Source organism: Trachinotus anak, unplaced genomic scaffold, assembly GCF_046630095.1.
Source record: "Trachinotus anak isolate AG129_WGS33_773 ecotype Australia unplaced genomic scaffold, CSIRO_AGI_Tana_v1 ptg000007l, whole genome shotgun sequence".
Lineage (NCBI taxonomy): Eukaryota > Metazoa > Chordata > Actinopteri > Carangiformes > Carangidae > Trachinotus > Trachinotus anak.
In genome coordinates, this window is record NW_027273858.1 from 18,581,798 (window position 1) to 18,600,857 (window position 19,060).

A 19,060-nucleotide genomic window follows, 5' to 3' on the forward strand; every position below is an offset into this window, starting at 1 on the left:
CAGAAAATGGCCCAATCCTTCTCCTTCACACTCACACTATTCCCCATAGACAGGACACAAGTATTCAATCATTATAATTATTTGACCATCCATATTAATCGACAAATTTGTCAGTGGAGTCTATTGCATCATTTGTCATATGCCGTAAAGATGCTGTAATAGTGTGAACCTCAACTCTCTGGAGGCACTAGTGGGAGTGACATTTCCCTGAGAACTCCTCCAAGGGATGTACAAGTCCTCTTGTTGGTAGGGAAGGATTTTCATTACTGCCGTTGGTAATGTACTACTAAACATTTAGTTGCAGTCAAGTGATGTCACTTACTGTTCCTGTGGGAGGTTATTGACATTTTACTTTACTCAAGTGGGGCAGATCTTGCTGTTGCAGAACAGCCACCTTTAAATATTTTCAGCCACTCTTAGTGGAAGAATTTAAAGTCCATAAAGTCTGTCCTCCTCTTTCAGAAAGATTAAATATGAAAACCATACAAAATACAAGGGATGAATTATGAGTTTTTCCAGCTGAAATTGTCTGTCTTTTTATTTATTTATTTATTTTTTAATCAGATAGCACAGTGCCTCTGCTGCTGGCAGCAGAAGCTGGCAGGAACATCTCAAAGCCTGTGAAAGTCAAATGCTGTGTTTTTCAGTTTGGGAGAACAATTTTTGAAAATGTGAGCTAAAATGCACGATGCCTCAAGCATGCTGTACTCCAATTTCTGTCTACAGTACCATGCAGCAATGAAGCTTGAATAATACAGTATGAACTATTTGTTCAGCTCTAATGTTTAAAAATGTGAGGCATACGCAGCATTTGTTGAATTAACATACAAATTGCTGATACATTATCTTATGGATTTTTCCAAATCTAGCAAGACAGCATTTTCCTGTCAAAATGTTTTATTTTCTGCACTGCACGCAGCCTCAGAAGCAGCATGGTGATGTTTTTCACTGATGAAATAACCAGGCAGCTTACCAGAATGTTATCACTTCTATTTAGTCACACTGTGCTGAGCACTCATACATAATCGTGTACATAACCATTAACTAAAATCCGCTGTCTGTTTTGCAATATTAAGCTGACTTCATTGACTATTTTATTGCACTTATCATGATATGCTATAGTGGGCATCTAATTTCAACCAGCTTTTAAAGTAAGAATTTGAGCTCAGCACTTTCTTCTGGGCTTTGGTTGTTACCACGCCGTCTGAAAGCCCACTGTCAGGCTTCTCCTTTGATGTATGGATGGAGGTGTTTTGTTCAAAGGGATAACCTTTTCTGGGCACTTCTTTGAAATGATAATTCACCAGCTTGCTGCAGGTGGAGCTCCAGCTCTCTCGGCAGACAGGGTCAATCAAAGTCAAATGGAGGAGCTGCTCACAGTTTCACCCGAGAAGCCGGCGCCAGTGCCTGGCTGTTGCTGTCAGCCCTGCCACCAACATAATCTCTACTTCTGGTAAAGACAGTGGACACGAAGGATGTCACAGTGATGAGTACACTTTAAGCAGCAGAACGTGGACTAAGCTGTGCTGTCCTGGTCACAAAGGATCTAGGAAATGTTTGTGTGTGTTTGAGTGTGTACACAGCTCTGACTATAGATACATGTCCGACCTAAGCTGAGGTTTTTGCTGCTTTTCCAAGCTGCAGGCTGTGTATACTACTGGTGAGGGGGACGCAGGTGTGTGTAATTACATCAGTAATAAGGCCTGGATATGGTCCACCTGCCTCAAAGTGAACCCTCTATCCAATCCAGTGCCGCTGACAACAAAGGAGACAGGCGCTCGCTGATTATGGCTTTGATGGTGCAGCTAGAAGCCTGTGTTTTATGGGGAGATATTTCTGGCTCAGGAATAATTTGCTGGAATTATTCAATCTGTCTCGTACAATGACATGTACTATCAGTGTATGATCACAGACGGCACTCGTATGTCATATATGTCAAATCATGGATGAATAAATCCTAAACAAAACAAACACAATGTGTCTTTACTTTGTGTATAAGTGAGGGTATCATATATACAATTCATTATGGCCAGCCACTGTGCTGGATTAGTGACCTGCCAAGGCTCCCTTCCATCCAGTGCATACTGGTGTTTCCTCACTATGACATTGAACATGAGCAAATAAAGCGAATGAATGAATCATTTCAGCCAGTGTTAATATTGTCTATCCGTCTCCTGTCGCTGCTGTCCATCTGGATGCAACCATTCAGGATTCTGCATCAGCCGATGGCTCGGTAACGAGGCAGCACAGGACACATAGACACAGATCTCCCTTGGGTTCGGGCTCCAGCTGGAGCAGACTTGCTAGGGCAACCTGTCCCTATTATTGTTTGTGACAGAATCAAGAAGGAAATGCAAGTATAAAAAGTGCGTGTGTTGTGCCTGCATGTCAGATTCTGCTGGCAGTGCCCCCAATGTAATTATGGGCATGGGTGGCCAGCTATGACAGCTCATCTGTTAGCCAGCCAGTAGGAGTCTGGGGCACCTGGTGAGCCCTGCGCTAGAGTGATGAGCCACAGATACACACAAATTAAAAATCACATGAAGTACTTCATGAAACAAAAGATATGAGTTAAGGACGCTTTCATACCATTGCGTGCTACTCATTAACACTGCAGCATATGCATCTACCACAGACTGACAGAGCTAGCCACTCCCACATCTTGTTTGTCTCCATGTCATGTCTCTTGCAAATGAGTTACAAAGGCATAGGTTGAACCCATGGCATTATCATTTTAATTAGTCTCATCTTATCATATATTCAGAACGTAATTACAACTAAGAGGCATTGGTTTTGAATTGATTAGGCTAGATGAGCAAAGTATTCTGCAGCGGATTTAAATGAAATAATTGAAATGAGATATTTAACCTGCATCATTAAATATTTCACTGTGCAGCATTAGAGTTGATAAATAATGTCTGCACCAGAAATGAATGTCTTTATAGTGTAATATACCCTTGTCACACTCCTGAAACTCAGCTGAAGAAGTGAGTGGCTCAGCTCTTCCCAGATGAAATAATTAATTTGAAATATTTCAAAATATCGCTTTGATTTGTATTTAATTAAAGAAATGCATATTTTCTCCTGGAAATCATATTAATAAGCTGCTGCACAACGTCTGTAAAATGCAGTTTATACATTTAAATGATTCCTTTTTTTGAGGAAACACAGTGTTCACTGTCAAAAACTTTTGAGTCCACTGAACTCTTTTCAGCTTTTCTCCGAGTTGCGAGGGTCTCCACCAAATGCAGATCAAAGAGTGACAGGTCAAGCCAGCTGCAGAGTCTCACATCTTATCGTGCAGAACACGTTCCTGTCAAGACGACCATCCTTCCCATATGCAACCAGAAGACCAATCATATTGTCCTCACCCTTTGGCAAAGGCCCTCCAATCAGGGATGAGTAATGACCAGGCAGGCTAGCATGCAGTGATCCCAGCTTTCTAATTAGTCTTCCATTAACTTTCTCAACCTTGGCGGCTGCGGGGTGCACACTCAACACACATACACACACACACATACATATTTCACAGCCTCAGACCAAAAATACTGGGCCTCCTCTCCAAAATCTAAAATCCAAAGTATAGTATTCAGTCGCATTTTCTTTTCTGCAGTGCTCATTTAAATCATGCTTACTTTTACCCTAATTGGCCAGACATGTATGTTCCTTTTTTTTTCCTGTGTTACCAATCTATATCTCCCACCTTCAAATATAAGTAGACTCATACAGTATAATGCTATTTTGTTTATCATCTTTGCTCTTGTTGTATGTGTAATCATGCAAAAACACCACATCAATATAAAGTAGGTGTGAAAGATGGTAATTTTGTGTTATCCCGTGATAATTAACAGTGCATTTTAAAGCGTATATGATTAAAAATGGCTGTGTTGACAAGCATTCTGGAAAATGCTCCCTAACTACTCATGGGTCCATCTTCTCCATAATACTATATGTGTGCATATGCTTACAGGAGAAAAGCTGTCTCTGGTTGACCATGAAAGAACATGGTATTTTAAGTAAAGTACAGACCTGTGGAATTAACTTTTACAAAGAAAAGTCACAGATCACCTTCTCTGTTGTATCTGATTTATTTTGCAGGTGTTAGAGGCCTCAGCTAACTGTGTTTGTTTGAATACAGACAGAATGTCAATGTTCTACACTGACACTGGTTTCATTTGGCACCCTGGTCTGGCTGATATCTGTCAAAAACCATACGATGTCTTTCTGATCTGTAGAATAAAAGAACTTGCCCAAGCCTTCTGCAGAATGTGGAAGTGCTGTAACAGAAACTAGACAAAGAGATTGACAGAGGAAGAGGGAGCCAGAGAGAAGAGTCTACATGACTTGGATACTAAGATTTTCAGCAGTTTGGTTCAGTTTGTTTTAGGACAAGTTGTCAGAGAGAAATGTTCCTGCTTTGCTTTATCACATCATCACACAGCTTAGAAGTGTAATCATCATCAGTGATGTGTTCGTGTGTGTGTGTGTGTGTGTGTGTGTGTGTGTGTGTGTGTGTGTGTGCACGCGCACGCATGTGCATGTGTTTCAGTGGAAGGCATGAATCCATGATTCATCCTGTTTCATAGTGGGCAGTCGGTTTCAGAATGGCGCTCCATAAAAGAGTAATGGAAATTCCCGGGGAGCTGCTGTCCTGTGGCCTTCCAGCACCCAGTGGTATGCACTATCTCGGTGCATTATCACTTTTCACACAATCTGTTTGTCAGCGAGCCCATGACTTCAAAGGAGACTTAAAGCTTTCTTTCATTTTCTGTCGGGGTAGCGGGGTTGAGTGAGTGAGTCTACATTTTTCGAACAAAGCCCCCCCCAAGACATCTAGGAAAATGAAATGTTACCATCCTGGATGCAGCTCCTAACATTTACTCCAAAGCATGGATCATAAACTATTAATAGATATATGTCTGTATGAGCACCAGAAGGGTGCCTCTTTGAATCAGATCCTTGTGTTGGGCAGGGTCAGTAATGGGGCTAAAGCTGGTGAGCACCCTTTATTCCCCCATAACATCACTATCCTACATGGAGTAGGATGGTGAGCAGATAGCTACCATTATGGCTGTTGTGTAAAATTGCCATTATTCAGTCAAGCGATTATCTGCTGCCGTGGTGTGTAATGCATCTTTGTGACTGTGACTGATGTCTGCACATCTAAGACTCCACTGGAGAAGAGTGAAAGTGAAAGAGGTGACCTCTTTCTCTGCAGTCTTTTAACAGCTGAGTGTTTGTGTCTTTTCAGACACATTTTAACAGTATGGAAAGTTTATATTGCCAGTGTACAGGGTGAATTACAATATGAAGAGTTAAAGAAAACAGTTTGCTATCTGTTTTAATTGCTTGGTCATTGTTGGTTTTCGTTTTATTAAATCAGTGGCATGTTTACACATTGTTTACATGTTCAGTTGTTTGGAATATGTCTAAATAACGAAAAGCACAAGAGACCATGGTGCTGTCAAGCTGTATCATCCTCTTGTGTAATAATTACATGATTCAGCTTAGTATGTAAGGGATATATTTTTCCAGAGGGTGAAAAACAAAATGTTTTGATATCAACTAAACTAAATAGCAGAAGTAAAATAAGTCAAGTATGCTGGAAGTTAATTCATATTTAATAATTTGTCATCATAAACTCCTTGTCAGGTCTAAGAGTCAGTAAGTTCACTCAGAGTTTTGTTTCCTGGTTGTTGTGTTCATGAGGCAGAAAGATTTTGTTCACAAATGTGCCACGCAGACTCTTACTTTGATTTAGCTGCTGTCCAGTTTGCAGTACATCGATTTATTTTTAACAGTAGTCTGAGTGAACCCTCTCTTACTCTCTCTGTCAACATAGGCTACAACATATACATATGGTGTTTAGTGTTTGTTCCATGGTTGTCACTGATATAACTTACTTTCACTCCCATGAAGAAGACACATAATCTAAGGGCACACATGATAATTGCCTAGTGGCAGATTCTGTATTGTTTGCATTTTGTGACCTTGAATCAAATAATTTTTTTCGACTCTGAAAGCACAAAGATGTATTAATTCCATCAGAATCAGAATCAGAATCAGTTTTATTGCCAAGTATGTTTTCACATACAAGGAACTTTTTCTGGTGATTGGTGCAATTGATCAGCAACAGTGGGGCTCTCTAGCCTTGTTGATGAGGCTAATAGCAGATGGGAAGAAGCTATTTTTGTGGCGAGAGGTTTTGGTCCTGAAGGACCGCAGCCTCCTGCCAGAGGGGAGTGTCACAAAGAGTTTGTGTCCAGGGTGGGAGGAGTCAGCTACAATCTTCCCTGCACGCCTCAGAGTCCTTGAGGCGTACAGGTCCTGGAGGGACGGAAGATTGCAGCCAATCACCTTCTCAGCAGAGTGGATGATACGCTGCAGTCTGTTATTGTCCCTCTCCGTGGCAGCAGCGTACCAGATGGTGATGGAGGAGGTGAGGATGGACTCAATGATGGAGGTGTAGAAGTTCACCATCATAGTCCTTGGCAGGTTGAACTTCTTCAATTGCCTCAGGAAATACATCCTCTGCTGAGCTTTTTTGATGAGGGAGCTGATGTTTAGCTCCCATTTGAGATCCTGTGTGATGGTGGTTCCCAAGAAGCGAAAATGCTCCACGGTAGCCACGGGGGAGTCACACAGGGAGATGGGGGTGGGTGGGGCTGGGCTCTTCCTGAAGTCCACTATCATTTCCACTGTCTTCAGAGCGTTTAGCTCTAGGTTGTTCTGCCTGCACCAGGTCACCAGACGGTCAGTCTCCCACCTGTAGGCAGACTCATCGCCATCAGTATTGTTTGTTATGCCACTGAAACAGAAAATAAGTCAATTTCTTGTTTTGTATTGAAGGTGTTCACTTTCATAAATTGTCTTCATGATAGTTGTTTGAGGTGTCAATATCAAATCTACTTATTCTGTGTTGTTTTTCTTCCGATATCTAATTCTGACTTTATTATCCTTAGTGGTAGGGTCAAATCGTTTATTTGTCATTTTCTCTTGTAATTTTCAATTTGGGCAAAAGTATTTTCCATTGCTCATCTTTAATGTTGCCATTGCATGTCGTTGCACTTTGTGTGATACTGAGGCGTATTGCTCTGCTCTAACCAATGCAGCCATTCAATAATGCTTATTCTGATGTAACGTGCTGTAATATTCCCTAAAAGCTGTCTCAGAGGGCATCGTTTGGGTGGTCTTGACTGGGAGGGTAACAAATTACATTTTTAGATTTATGAATGACCATGACTGTGTCCTGCTGATACAGATTGCTACTGACAGATCAAAACATGTCCTTTAAGTTTTTCTGTCATGTAGTTCACCAGATAGGCCTTTTTGCAATGGGCTTGTACAGTAATTGCTTTTCTATCTTTTTTTCTTTCTTTTTTTTTACTATGCAGATTACACGGGTCATTTTCTGCGTCTTCCTCGAGACTGACTTTGCCATCTACAAGAAGAAAATGTCTGACATTTTTCAAGGTATGTGTGTTTTTACTTCCAGCTGACTCTGCTGCATATCATTAATACATTATACATAATCATTACACCTTCTCTGTTGCCCTTTGCTGTTTTGAGTTGAACTAGCAAATGGATTGATGAATGATTAATATGCTGTGTTTCTCTGAGACCTCCTTTCAAAGATCTTGTGTATTACGTGATGTCACCACCTACTTAATTGACCATCTGTACAGAGCGAGGCAGCTTTGCTTCCTTGTGTATCCCATGAAGCATCTGCAGTAAGAAATATCTTGTTCCTGGGGGCAGTAGTATGAGGACCTGTCAGACCTGGGTGACACCTTCAAATGTAAACAAAATTAATGCACCTGCACAATGATTTGTGAGATTAACAGTGAGAATTTATGCTGACAGTTGGCATAACAAGTGTCAGGTTCTCTACGGATTGCCTTAATAGGATTGGAATAGTTACATTTCTTGTCAGTGAACGAGCAAGCAGATATTTTACATAATTTTTGATATTCTGATGAGACTTAAATGTCAGATTTGATTGACTGTAATAATGGTCCTCAGCAGCGAATGTCTTCTGAAAGAACAAAAAAATTCATGGATGCATAGCAACCACTGATCATGCTTGGTTACTGCTCCTCAATTCTGTATGTGAAATAAACAAACATCCATTATCTTCAACTCCCACTCTCCTTTCTGTCTCTCTCTCTCTCTCTCAATTCCCTCCCCCCTTTCATGTCATCATCTTTTTTCGGGGGCCAGGAGCAGTCACCAGCTCTGATGGGGGCTCCACGGAGGATTGAGTTGAATAGCCGCAGAGCTGAAAGAGGCTGGCTGGTTTCACCATCCTAGCATTACCTCCCATTTACCTCACTTTTCCCTCCCCACTCCCCAATGGAATACCAGCTCTCAGGCCTTCATCTCGCTGCTCCCAGATGGAGAATGTTTTGTTCCCCCTGCGCTCCCATCATCTGTCCCGCTCCCTGCCCAGGCTCTTCCCTGAAAGATTACATTCTGGGGAAAGACCTTAATTATATTGCCTGCCCCCATGCACCCAGCACCCGTCTCATCATATTAGTGCTCTGAGATGAGAATCTGGAGCTGTTGTTCTCCAGTTATCACTCTCGCCATTTACAAGTGCTGTCAGTGGATAAATGCCCTACATCTCTCCATGGCTGGGAACGGGGACGAAACAAAACAACAGCTTCTGTGTGTGTCACAAAGGGAAAGCAGAAAACTTTACATTATTAGAAGATAACACCTTAAAAACGATTGTATACCAACATGCAATGAGTTGCTAATGAGGATGCCAGAGGTCAGTCTTAATGTGGGGTCGTTCCAGAAGGTTACCGCAGGACACTTTGAGAAGCCAGCCCAAGTGTTTTTTCTCATCACTGTGTCTCGCCTGTCAAGTACCCTTTGACCTCTGGAGTCAGGGCCACCGTTATCACTGCTCTGTGTGTATGTGTGGCCTAGAGACAATACTAATCCCATTATAGACCAAGTGGCTAAATAAGTGTGATATTACCACTCACGGTTGTTGTCTGGAGTGTGGCAGACACCTTTCTTTCACACGCTCGCCTACATCAGCTCCAGTCTACCACCTCATATGTACGTTCGAAACTTTTCCCATATACATGTATGTAGAAAAACAAACTATTTTACGCTGCTTCACAATGGAGAATCCAAAGATATATATATATATATATATAATATATATATATATATATATAATTATTGATGCTGTGATTGTAGACTAGATACTCAGGTAAGAGAGTGAATTCATATGTTTTTCCAGCCAGACTACATCATGTAGATGAGTTTAACAGTACATGTGCTTTTAAGAAAGAAATGCTGATTGGTATGATTGCACCATGTACAGAATGCGTAACCTTGTGGTGTGAAAAGACTTGCATTTAGCCTGTGCAGAGTGGTAGTAGTGAATCAGAAGCTGTGAATTAGCGCTGCAGGTGTGCTCGAGCGCTTTCAGAACATCTCATCATCCTCACTGCTAGAGACAGACAGTCAGGTAGATCTGGTGGCATCACTGAAAGCGTCACACAGAGGCCTCAGCCCATTCTGTCTCCTGCAACATCCTCTCACTTTCAATAACCCTCTGTCACATTGACCCCTCCACCACCCCACCACCCCTTCCTCATTCGCTCTCACTTGTTCCCATGCCACCCATTACCTCATCCCTCCACTTTCTATTATTCTTCATCATTATATCAAGGAGGAGCTTCTCCACCACCTCGTCTATCAATAAGCTGCTGTGGAGCTGTTGTGAATCGTGCCCTTGATCTTTCTGTATTGTGTGTGTGTGTGTGGTCGTGTTAAACTTGGGATCTTCTCTGTGACATCACTTTCAAACATATCTAGAGCTGAGAATGGGCACAATAGACTCTTTATTGAAGTCATACTATTCTCATTTTTCATCGTATAGCTGCTTTCCTCATATTCAAGCAATCTGTCAAGTGACAATGACTGGAGCAGGAACATGTAAACAGGACATTTGCATACAGGAAATTGCTCTATCACAATGTGCATTCCCACAAGCTGCCGCTGTGAGAGAACCAAAGCATGGTTACATCCCTGCAGAGAGAGGCAACTGAAAAATAGCCTGTGCTGACAAGAATACTCATGCACACCTGCATACTACAGGCACATCAGCGCCGACACACATACACATACAAATAAAACAGGAAGTTGTGCCTAGTGGAGCAGTGAGTATTAGAACATTGACATCATAACGAAGCACTGGAAAAAATTACTGCAGATTTTTCTGCAGTGGTGTTGCCCAATGTTCAAACAGACTCTCCAGGGGCTTCATGTACAAACGTTGCGTACGCCATCTTGTGTGCTCAAGTCTGGATGTATGTAAGTCTGGAAGGATGAAATGCATTTGCTTTCCTCCACGCCAGCTTCCTGTCTGGCATAGGCATGTGTCTAATGGTTTTAGTCAATTGGCAACATTTACAGGTGATACAGTCAAACTGCTAACATTAGGAATTGGTTTATTGGAGTCTGTTTGACCATATATCAAAATAATTACTCCTCAAACTGATTTGCACAGCATAGACACATTGGCCTTTTTGGAAATAATAACACATCCATGTGTACGCAATTACTGTAAATAAGTGGACATAAAAGCTTGTGCAAAAGGATGCAATACACCCCGTAATAGCAATGACAGCTTTGACCTTATTAGAGGACATAGAGAATGGCAGAATTAGAATGGATTGGGTGTTTAGAAACCAAGCACATTTTTTGGCCCATGAAGATAATGTGTAAAATTTCCTGGAGCAGTCCTCTTGGAGCTGTGTGCTGAGTTGGGTCTGGCTTTGAAGAAGGACACAATGAGTCACACATCACCTGTTCCCTTACAAGTGCTTACCACACTGGGTTTCCTGGCAACTGAGGGAAATCCATGCCATGCCAGCCACATTTATAAAGTTCCCATACAATGTAGTTGACTAGGCTAACATTAAAGCACGATTTGCAGCCAGAGCCGGTTTCCCTAATGTAATCGGAGCGATGAACTGCGCACATTTCTATAAAGGGCACCATCAGGGGATGAATTTTCCTACGTTGATAGAAAGTGTTTTCATTCCATCAACGTGCAAATAATATGTCATGCACAAATGCGACTGACTCATATTGTGGCAAGGTGGCCTGGATCAACCCACGATTAATTTATTCTAACCAACAACACGGTTAGGAACAGGCTGCAAGTGGGCAGTGGCTGTAATTCATTTATAAGTTAAATGAATTTGAAATCAACTCCTCTGAAGCCCACAGGAGCATATACACCCCCAAATATCATGCTGTCTTTAAAGCGTCATTACTCCTCAATGGTTTCAGCCATGACGAGCTTTTCTTGTTCAACTAGAGAATTAGAGGTTCCTGTTTGTCCATGTGAGTCATTTACTTCTGTCAATACCTATTGCATAAAGTTGGAAAAGATTAGGATAGGCTCACCTTTTTGTCTGGCGCATTGCTTCGTTCCAAATGAATGTATATTGAAAATAGCATATAGCATAGTAACAGCAAATACTATGTGAAATAAACCAAATTCATTTCAATGAACAGAAAATGCATAATTTACAAGAAAAACATCCCTTTCTGGCACAAAGCATGTCAGGATTTCTCTGTTTGGTGGACTTGCTGCTTGGTACTGGCATTTTTCTTGATTCTGGAGAGAGTGGTAGCCCAGGGACATTTATACTCATTAGCATATAAAATTTAGGGCAGAGAGAGGAGTGTGCTCGTGCATGTGCACTCAATTTCACATTGATTGGGATGTACAAAAGAAAATGTGCGTGGTATCCTGCATATATCTCAGTTTTTTAGGGGGCGCACACTGCTTCCCAGCTTTGAATATTTTGTAAAGGAGGCCGTTAGACAAATAAGCTAAAAACACACAGCAGCTACATGTAAGGAGTTTTGCCTCTGTAGTACCATTCACCATCCATAACCTGCCTCGCCAACTGAGCTCATAACCAGTGATATAATGACCTATTCATTACTTTGAAAAGCCATAAACTGCACATATCTCAAAGGTGCTATGACAGTCTTGCTATCTGATTAAGAGGACCATCAGTGTTTACGTTGCTTGAAGGAATACACACCCCAGAAATGGTAACCAGAAAATTCCAAGAAGTTACCATGGTTGTATTTTTGGAAATATAAAGTAAATGAAACCATTAATTGATTAACACATGGAGCTCAATGCAATTAATCATACGACATGATTTTATTAAGTGTTCAGATTGGTTCATAGATCATGATTGACCACATGCTTGCCTTGGCACATATTATTTGCAAGCATGGGAGCAGTCAGGCAGCTGTGGTTGTAGAGAGTAAAAGCATGTTGAAATTGATTCTGGGTACACTCCTCCACTAATATGATCCGGGTGGCTGCCCACAAGCTGGGCTCCATCTCTTCTTCTCCTCAATCAGCCACAGTGCTGACAATATTAACACAGCCTGCAGATCTACAGGGGCTGCTGCATTCTCTCCAACTGTTTCACTGACTTTCCAATTGACATTTATTTACATGGCTCTTGATACACTCCATACTCCCATCCCACAACCCACATACCTACCACCAAATGCCCATAATAGAAGCCCCCCCCCCCCAACAGCTCTGGAAGACATGAAGCTGTGGTATGCACAAGCTTCTATCACACACATGTAATTTGTTGACAGAGGATATGAATGGCTACAGGAACCCTGTGAGGGGTGAAAATGAAGTCTGTGTTGGTTATCCCTCGAGGCAGGGAAATGAGGAGACCATGGTGTGTTAGTGTTGTGATTGCCAGAAAGCAAACTGACTCAGAGTCTCTCAGTCAGATTTAGCAGACACAAGGATCAGCTTTAGCTGGTCATATGTAAAGATGTTCACATGCATAAATGACGGATGTGAAGAAAATGTGCAAACACATTTCATGACTACCTGCTTATCAACATGTACAGCACTGGCTACACTTAGTTCATTTTTGATAAGTTAGAGGTTTAGGACTTTCTTGGCTGTAGTCCAATTCAGTTTAAAATGTCAAATCTAACAATGTCCGCACCATCTGCCACATAATAGCAAACTATTCCAACATGTGAGAAAAATGCAACCCAAAGGAGCAATTATTTCACTTTTTTGCCTACCAGCACCTCTAAAGCTCACTAATAAATATATTATATCTCATGTGTTAATTTCATAAAACCCTAAAATCAAGTTATGGTTTTACATGGGTTTGAGAGCCGGACGATTTCTTAGTCAGGTGGAAAAGACGGGTGGTCTAATAACATGTTAATTAATGGGGTTTTCACTTTACCTGTCTTTTTGCAAAGCTATGCTGACCATCTCTGGTTTCTAGTTTTATATGTAGCACACAGATATGAGAGTGAGGTATCAATCATCTCATCAGTAAGACAGCAAATGAGCATATTTCCTGATATGTCCAACTACTGAACAGCTGATAGCTGTTTTATATAATAAATTATGAGAGAATCCTTTGTGTGAATTGAACCATTGTCAAGGAAGAAAGAGGAAGGAAAAAAAAGTGTCATATATTGTTAGTCTTGACCACATCACATAAATGTCCTGTGTTGAACGCAGTTTTGAGCAGTGGTAATAATGTTATAGAACATGGCAGTAGCTGAGACACCCTATGTTTCCATTCTTGCACTATTGTTATACAGTATCAGTGGGCCTTTCCTTTGTTTCCCCAAGCAGGGTTAGATTAATGCACTGTACCCTTTTATTCAGTGTTATACAAAAGAAAAGCCTGTCGCTGGATCCACAGGGAGCTCTGATGGTAACAATTCTACAGAACAGATGACAACAGCCTTTCATCAAGCCAGTGCTTGCTTTTGCTTGTTAACCTCGGTGCAATCATTGCTCAGACTCATACACAGCCACACATATACATCATACATGTGCCCACACGCATACAGATGTGTATGGTGCATACAGTATGAACCAAACACATTAAAGCACACGCATACTGTACATATATATATATATATATATATATATAGACAGAGAGAGAGAGAGAGAGAGAGAGAGAGAGTGCCATGACTCAAAGCATTTTAAGGTGTGCTGAGCTGTGTGAGGTGTGAGTGTGTATCAGTGTGTTTATGATGGGAGCCAGGAGCCGAGAGCATGCATCCACAGTTCCTCCCTTCCCATCTCTCACTCTGCAGTTCCTGAAGCAGCATCCAAAGCCTTCTTCTCATCTCACACTGTGCAACTCAACTCATCCACCCAGAAACACCTCTAGTTCACTCAGTCTGTCTCATATAATGGACCTATAGAGAAAAGAGGAGACAATCAAAGGCAGTTGTCCACCCCGTTCTGCAGTCTTTGTAATTTGAGGAAATGGGGGTTTTATGTCACTTATGCTGAGCATACCAGTATAGATTTAATTGAAACAGAATGTCTCATGAAACACACTCTCCCACATACACAGTCATTTGGCATAATAACTCACAAGATCCAAGGCCGTCTGCTGGGGGAATTGAGGGAGGCTGTGAAGGTTGTTGGTATGATTTTGGAGCATGGCAGCTGGTGTGATGAGGAGGGAGGAGGTGAAAGAGTTTCAACAGCCAGCTTTTTGGACATGTGAATTGGACTGGGTTTTGTTTTTTGTTTTGTTTTTGTTTTTTTTACCAAAATAAAACCTATCACATTTCAATCACATTCTGAGGAAACACTGCAGGTTCTTCCTTCATTGTTGACTGTTTTAAGCAGGCAGGGTACACAGCAGCATGAAATGCTGTACTCCAACATTATAATCAAGGAGACAAGTTGTGATGACTCATTGTATCATACATTATAAAATAGCATGGTTTAACATGCTGTCTTTTTCCCCTTCTGCCAGACAATGACACGGAGGTTACAGGGGAGCAGCCAAAGGAAGGTGAGTGACAGAATATTTCATGGTTGTCTTTTCACCTTAACACCTCCATTAAAGCACACGGAGGCTGAGTGAGTGGCGTAGCTTCAGCTCGTGACAGTGATTTGCTAGGTTTTATGCAGCCGATGAAATTAAATGTTTAGTCATTTGGTGACAAGTTGAATCCCAGGCCTGACACATTGCAGTTGAAAATACTTCATGTGAGGTGCATTACATTACATGAGCTTATATCCACAGCTAATTCCTGACACCCTTCTGTTCACCGGCTTACGGGCACAATGCCTTCAGACCACCTAAAGTGAGTGACAAAGAAACAGCAGAGCATCGTCCCTGCGCAGCATTGGCACAAACACAACTGTCAGCGCATAATGCTTTTATCACCGCACCATCTTGGCACACGGCCTGAAACTCCCAGATACTGCTTATCGGGATAAACTATTGACATTTGTCTGTGCACTGATGTCCTGAATAAGCAATAACACGAAAAGAAAACCTCATGGAAGTGTGTGTATTGTTTGACTAGCAGGAACAATAGATCCAATAAAGTAGCAGCAGTTGCTTTTTTTCTTCTCCTTGGTAGACAAAAAATGTCATTTTTATGAAATGTTTGATAAAATGTACTGCCTCTAGCAGTTTTCTCCAAGGTACAGTAGGTCTTAGAAAGCACTTGATGGTGAGTTTTCTTTCCAAGAACAAAAAGGGATTCAGACCAGGTCTAACTGCTGCGTCCCTCGAAGAAGTCACAGTACACATGCAACCAACTAAGCAGAGAACAATGTTAGTTTTACAGTCTGTCGAAGGAAGTGTTCAGATTACCATGGATGTAGTACCCAGGGTGCTATCAAAATGTTTTTCCTCCCAAAGTCACCCCCATGATTTGCCAATTACACGCATCTGTGTTTCCAATGAGATTCTATTTTAGGTGAACATAAAAGGGCTGTTTTATAAGTGCACTGTAAAATGTGATATTCCAGAGTGAAACAATGTGCACGTAATGGCTAAATCATAAAGACTTGGCCGAGAGGAACTGCATTTGTGTGTTTGCCCTATTGTTAGCGCCAGAACGAGTCAGTTGTTTTCTGTCATGTTCCTCACCAGCTATTTTACACTGCATACAGTATAATAACATAGCACCAGACCATATCAAGCCAAGTGAAATAACCCTGATAATTCCTAGCTCTGTTGTATCATCATGCCAGCCCTGCCCTGGTCCAGTTTGGCCTTGTTTGATGGGCCTCTGCGCCAGTGCCAAGAACTGGCCTTTTATTCTGTTCCATCAGCCAGAGTTTGAATCAGCCTGGAGCTTATTCAAAGGTTCAAATGACTGCCATTCTCACATGGAATAGTGCTTTTGTCCCAGACTGAGCTCTGGGCTCGGTCTCTAAGCCTCACATTCTTCCCCTTTCTCTCACAGGAGTCTTTTTTTTTCTCAGGCAGGTATAAAACCAAACAACGCAAGAGCCATGGAGTTCTCCCACTGGCTCTTGTAGTGTGGTCAATTGAGACTGAACAGCCAAGTTAGAATAACCACTGCTACAATGGGCATGCCAAAAGCCGCCTTTCCTCACACCATCTCTCATCCAACAATTCAAATGGACAACACGTAATGCTTTTTGCATTCTGATTGTATTGGGGGATAAAGATGTGTCACACTATGCCTGTAAATCACCATTTATTTTTACGTATTTATAGATGACACAAAACCATCTACGAAATCTACAGCCAAGGAAGAAAGTGAAGATAACAACAGAGGTATGTGTGTGTGTGTGTGTGTGTGTGTGTGTGTGTGTGTGTGTGTGTGTGTGTGTGTGTGTGTGTGTGTGTGTGTGTGTGTGTGTGTGCGTGTGCGTGTGCGTGCGTTTTATCCTAATGTTTTTAATTAGGATTTTTTGTTTTGAAAATGCTAAATACTGTTACTGGCAAAGGAAACATTGTATACTGATATCTGTGTACAGAAATATTTGTTTTGCGTGTACGAAGAAATGGAGTGTGTTCTTGGTCAGTAATCTCTTGCTCTCTGGTGCCAAGTTCCTCTTTGGGGAAATGAATACAAGATGAAGCTTGGTCTTTTTAAAAGAATGTTTTCTTAGAGGCAAACTTGTTTAAGAAGCCATTATCTGGCTATTCTGCAGTTTCAGCCCCTTTGGATGTGTAATATTGAAACAATTATAGGCTTCTCCGATACGATGGACCAAAGATAATTAGATTCTTACACTGGAGGGTGTTAGTAGGCAATTAAAATCTTACACCATCCATTTGTCTTCAAGCCTTAAGGTTGCAGGGAATTTTTGAAGATAGCAGTCACGGTTGTTTTCTATAGGGAAACGGCTCCTCTCGCTGATTGAGAGAGGCTGGACTAGATAGCGCTGTCACTTCAAGGGCGTCAATACATACTGTGTTGTTAAACAAAGCACAATAAGTAATTTTTCCCGTCTATTCAACATACCTTTCCATAATCCACAGCAGTAATTCAATATGATTCACAAATTCAATCACCAGCATTAGGAGGGCATAAGTATTTTGTAATAATCTTTATAAATCCTAATTTATCAGGCCCGGCAGCTTAATAGTAACTAATCCATTCACAAAAGGGCTTGGCACAGCTTTCTAGCATGGGAACACTCAGTCCTTGAGACAACCTCTCTCACAGGAGGAGAATGAAATGATTTTGTACTGCCTGCACTGTAAAGGTTAGGACTGGTTCGATATAGCACATTGGATGGATTAATCATAGACAACACTCAGATGTCAAGATAGCACAGACTAGAGGAAACGCAAGCTGCAAAACCACACTGTCAGCTACTGCATATGAGACAGACATTATAAGATGCTGGAGAGTCTCATACCACAGCTGTGCGTAAGAGCTTCTTTCAACTGTAAACACACCATATTTCACCATCGTGTCTATAGAGCCAGCAAAGCAGGTCATCTATTTGTGATCGTCGATATGTGGAGCACTTTTTAGAATAAATTACGCTGCAGCACAGTTGGTGGAGTGTGTCTGTCAATGTGCCTCAGTGTGATCCATCACATCCATCACACTCCTCAGGGGATTCACTCTCCGAAGTCCATGGGTCAGGCGTGAGGGGCTTTTAGCCACAGCACTGATGAAGAGAGAACATTAAGCCTTTCTCCACTGTTGTTCCACGATAAATACACAGGTTACAGTGGACTGGAGGTAATTATAGGGCTGCTCTGTCCCACACACTACAACTGATAGTAAAAAGCACAAAATTAACACAAACAGCCAACAGGATAAAAGAGCACGTAACCTGTGGTACAACTAACCATTCAAACAACACAGCAGCCTCTCAGTCTTTTTTTGAACATCAGACAACATCAATATACATCTCATATCATACTTTGTGACTGCATATTAAATTAATTTTATCTTGTTCTGGTTTTTTTTTAATGTTATTTCACTATTTGTTCTTACTTTCTAAGCACTAACGTCTCATTCACGTCTAATGAATGCTTCACATTCACAAGACTGTCAGTGTTAAAATACTGTATAAATGAAGTTAAGATTTTATTTGCTTGAAAACAGATGTAACTGGGGAACAGGGGAGTATTTCAGATTTGAAAAACGGCATATCAACCCCTCTTCAAAAGAGGCAGAAGAAGAAACACAATCCCTCGTCAACTACAAATAACCCTGAAGTGTATTTGCAAAAAAAGGGTCACAGATTTATTGTGTGTCTATGTGTATGTCTGTGTGTGTGTGAGAGAGATAGAGAGATGAGCTATGCTGTGATGTAATCCACATGAAACAGAAGCACAGTATGCAGATGCTGTGAGCCATAGAAAGAAAAAGAGACAGAGAGGTGGGAGTGAGACATAGAGGTGAATACTGGCACAGAGGTCCAGGTTTGAGTGTGGTCTCTTTACAGCACACCTGAGTTGGCAAGCAGCCCCACAGTGTCTATTATTTGATATCAGATTGGTATTAGTGAGATTAGTGGATGTCACAGGGCACAGTAAAATGTGAACATTGAGCCAGAAATCAATGCCTGGCTGGGTCTGTTTGTCTGGCATGCTTGAGCTTTTTCTGGGAAAGACCTGAGGAGGAGAGGGAGAGATGATGAGAGATGGCACACAGTGTGGATGGACATTCAGATTAATAACCCTATGTGTGGACAGACAGTGAGCCTCTCCATGGGATGCCCTCCTTTACACCCTGGCACCCCGTC

General features: G+C 41.5%; 1 protein-coding gene across 3 annotated transcripts in view; it reads left to right on the forward strand.

The window, feature by feature from the left end:
* The window catches only part of macrod2 (mono-ADP ribosylhydrolase 2), a 388,659-nt gene that overhangs the window by 347,068 nt on the left and 22,531 nt on the right, over positions 1–19,060 (forward strand). For all 3 annotated transcript variants that reach the window (XM_071481180.1, XM_071481181.1, XM_071481182.1), the window contains exons 9-11: positions 7,395–7,473; positions 14,835–14,873; positions 16,563–16,622. In XM_071481180.1, the coding sequence (XP_071337281.1) occupies positions 7,395–7,473; positions 14,835–14,873; positions 16,563–16,622 (178 nt within the window). The remainder of the gene's footprint in view (positions 1–7,394; positions 7,474–14,834; positions 14,874–16,562; positions 16,623–19,060) is intronic.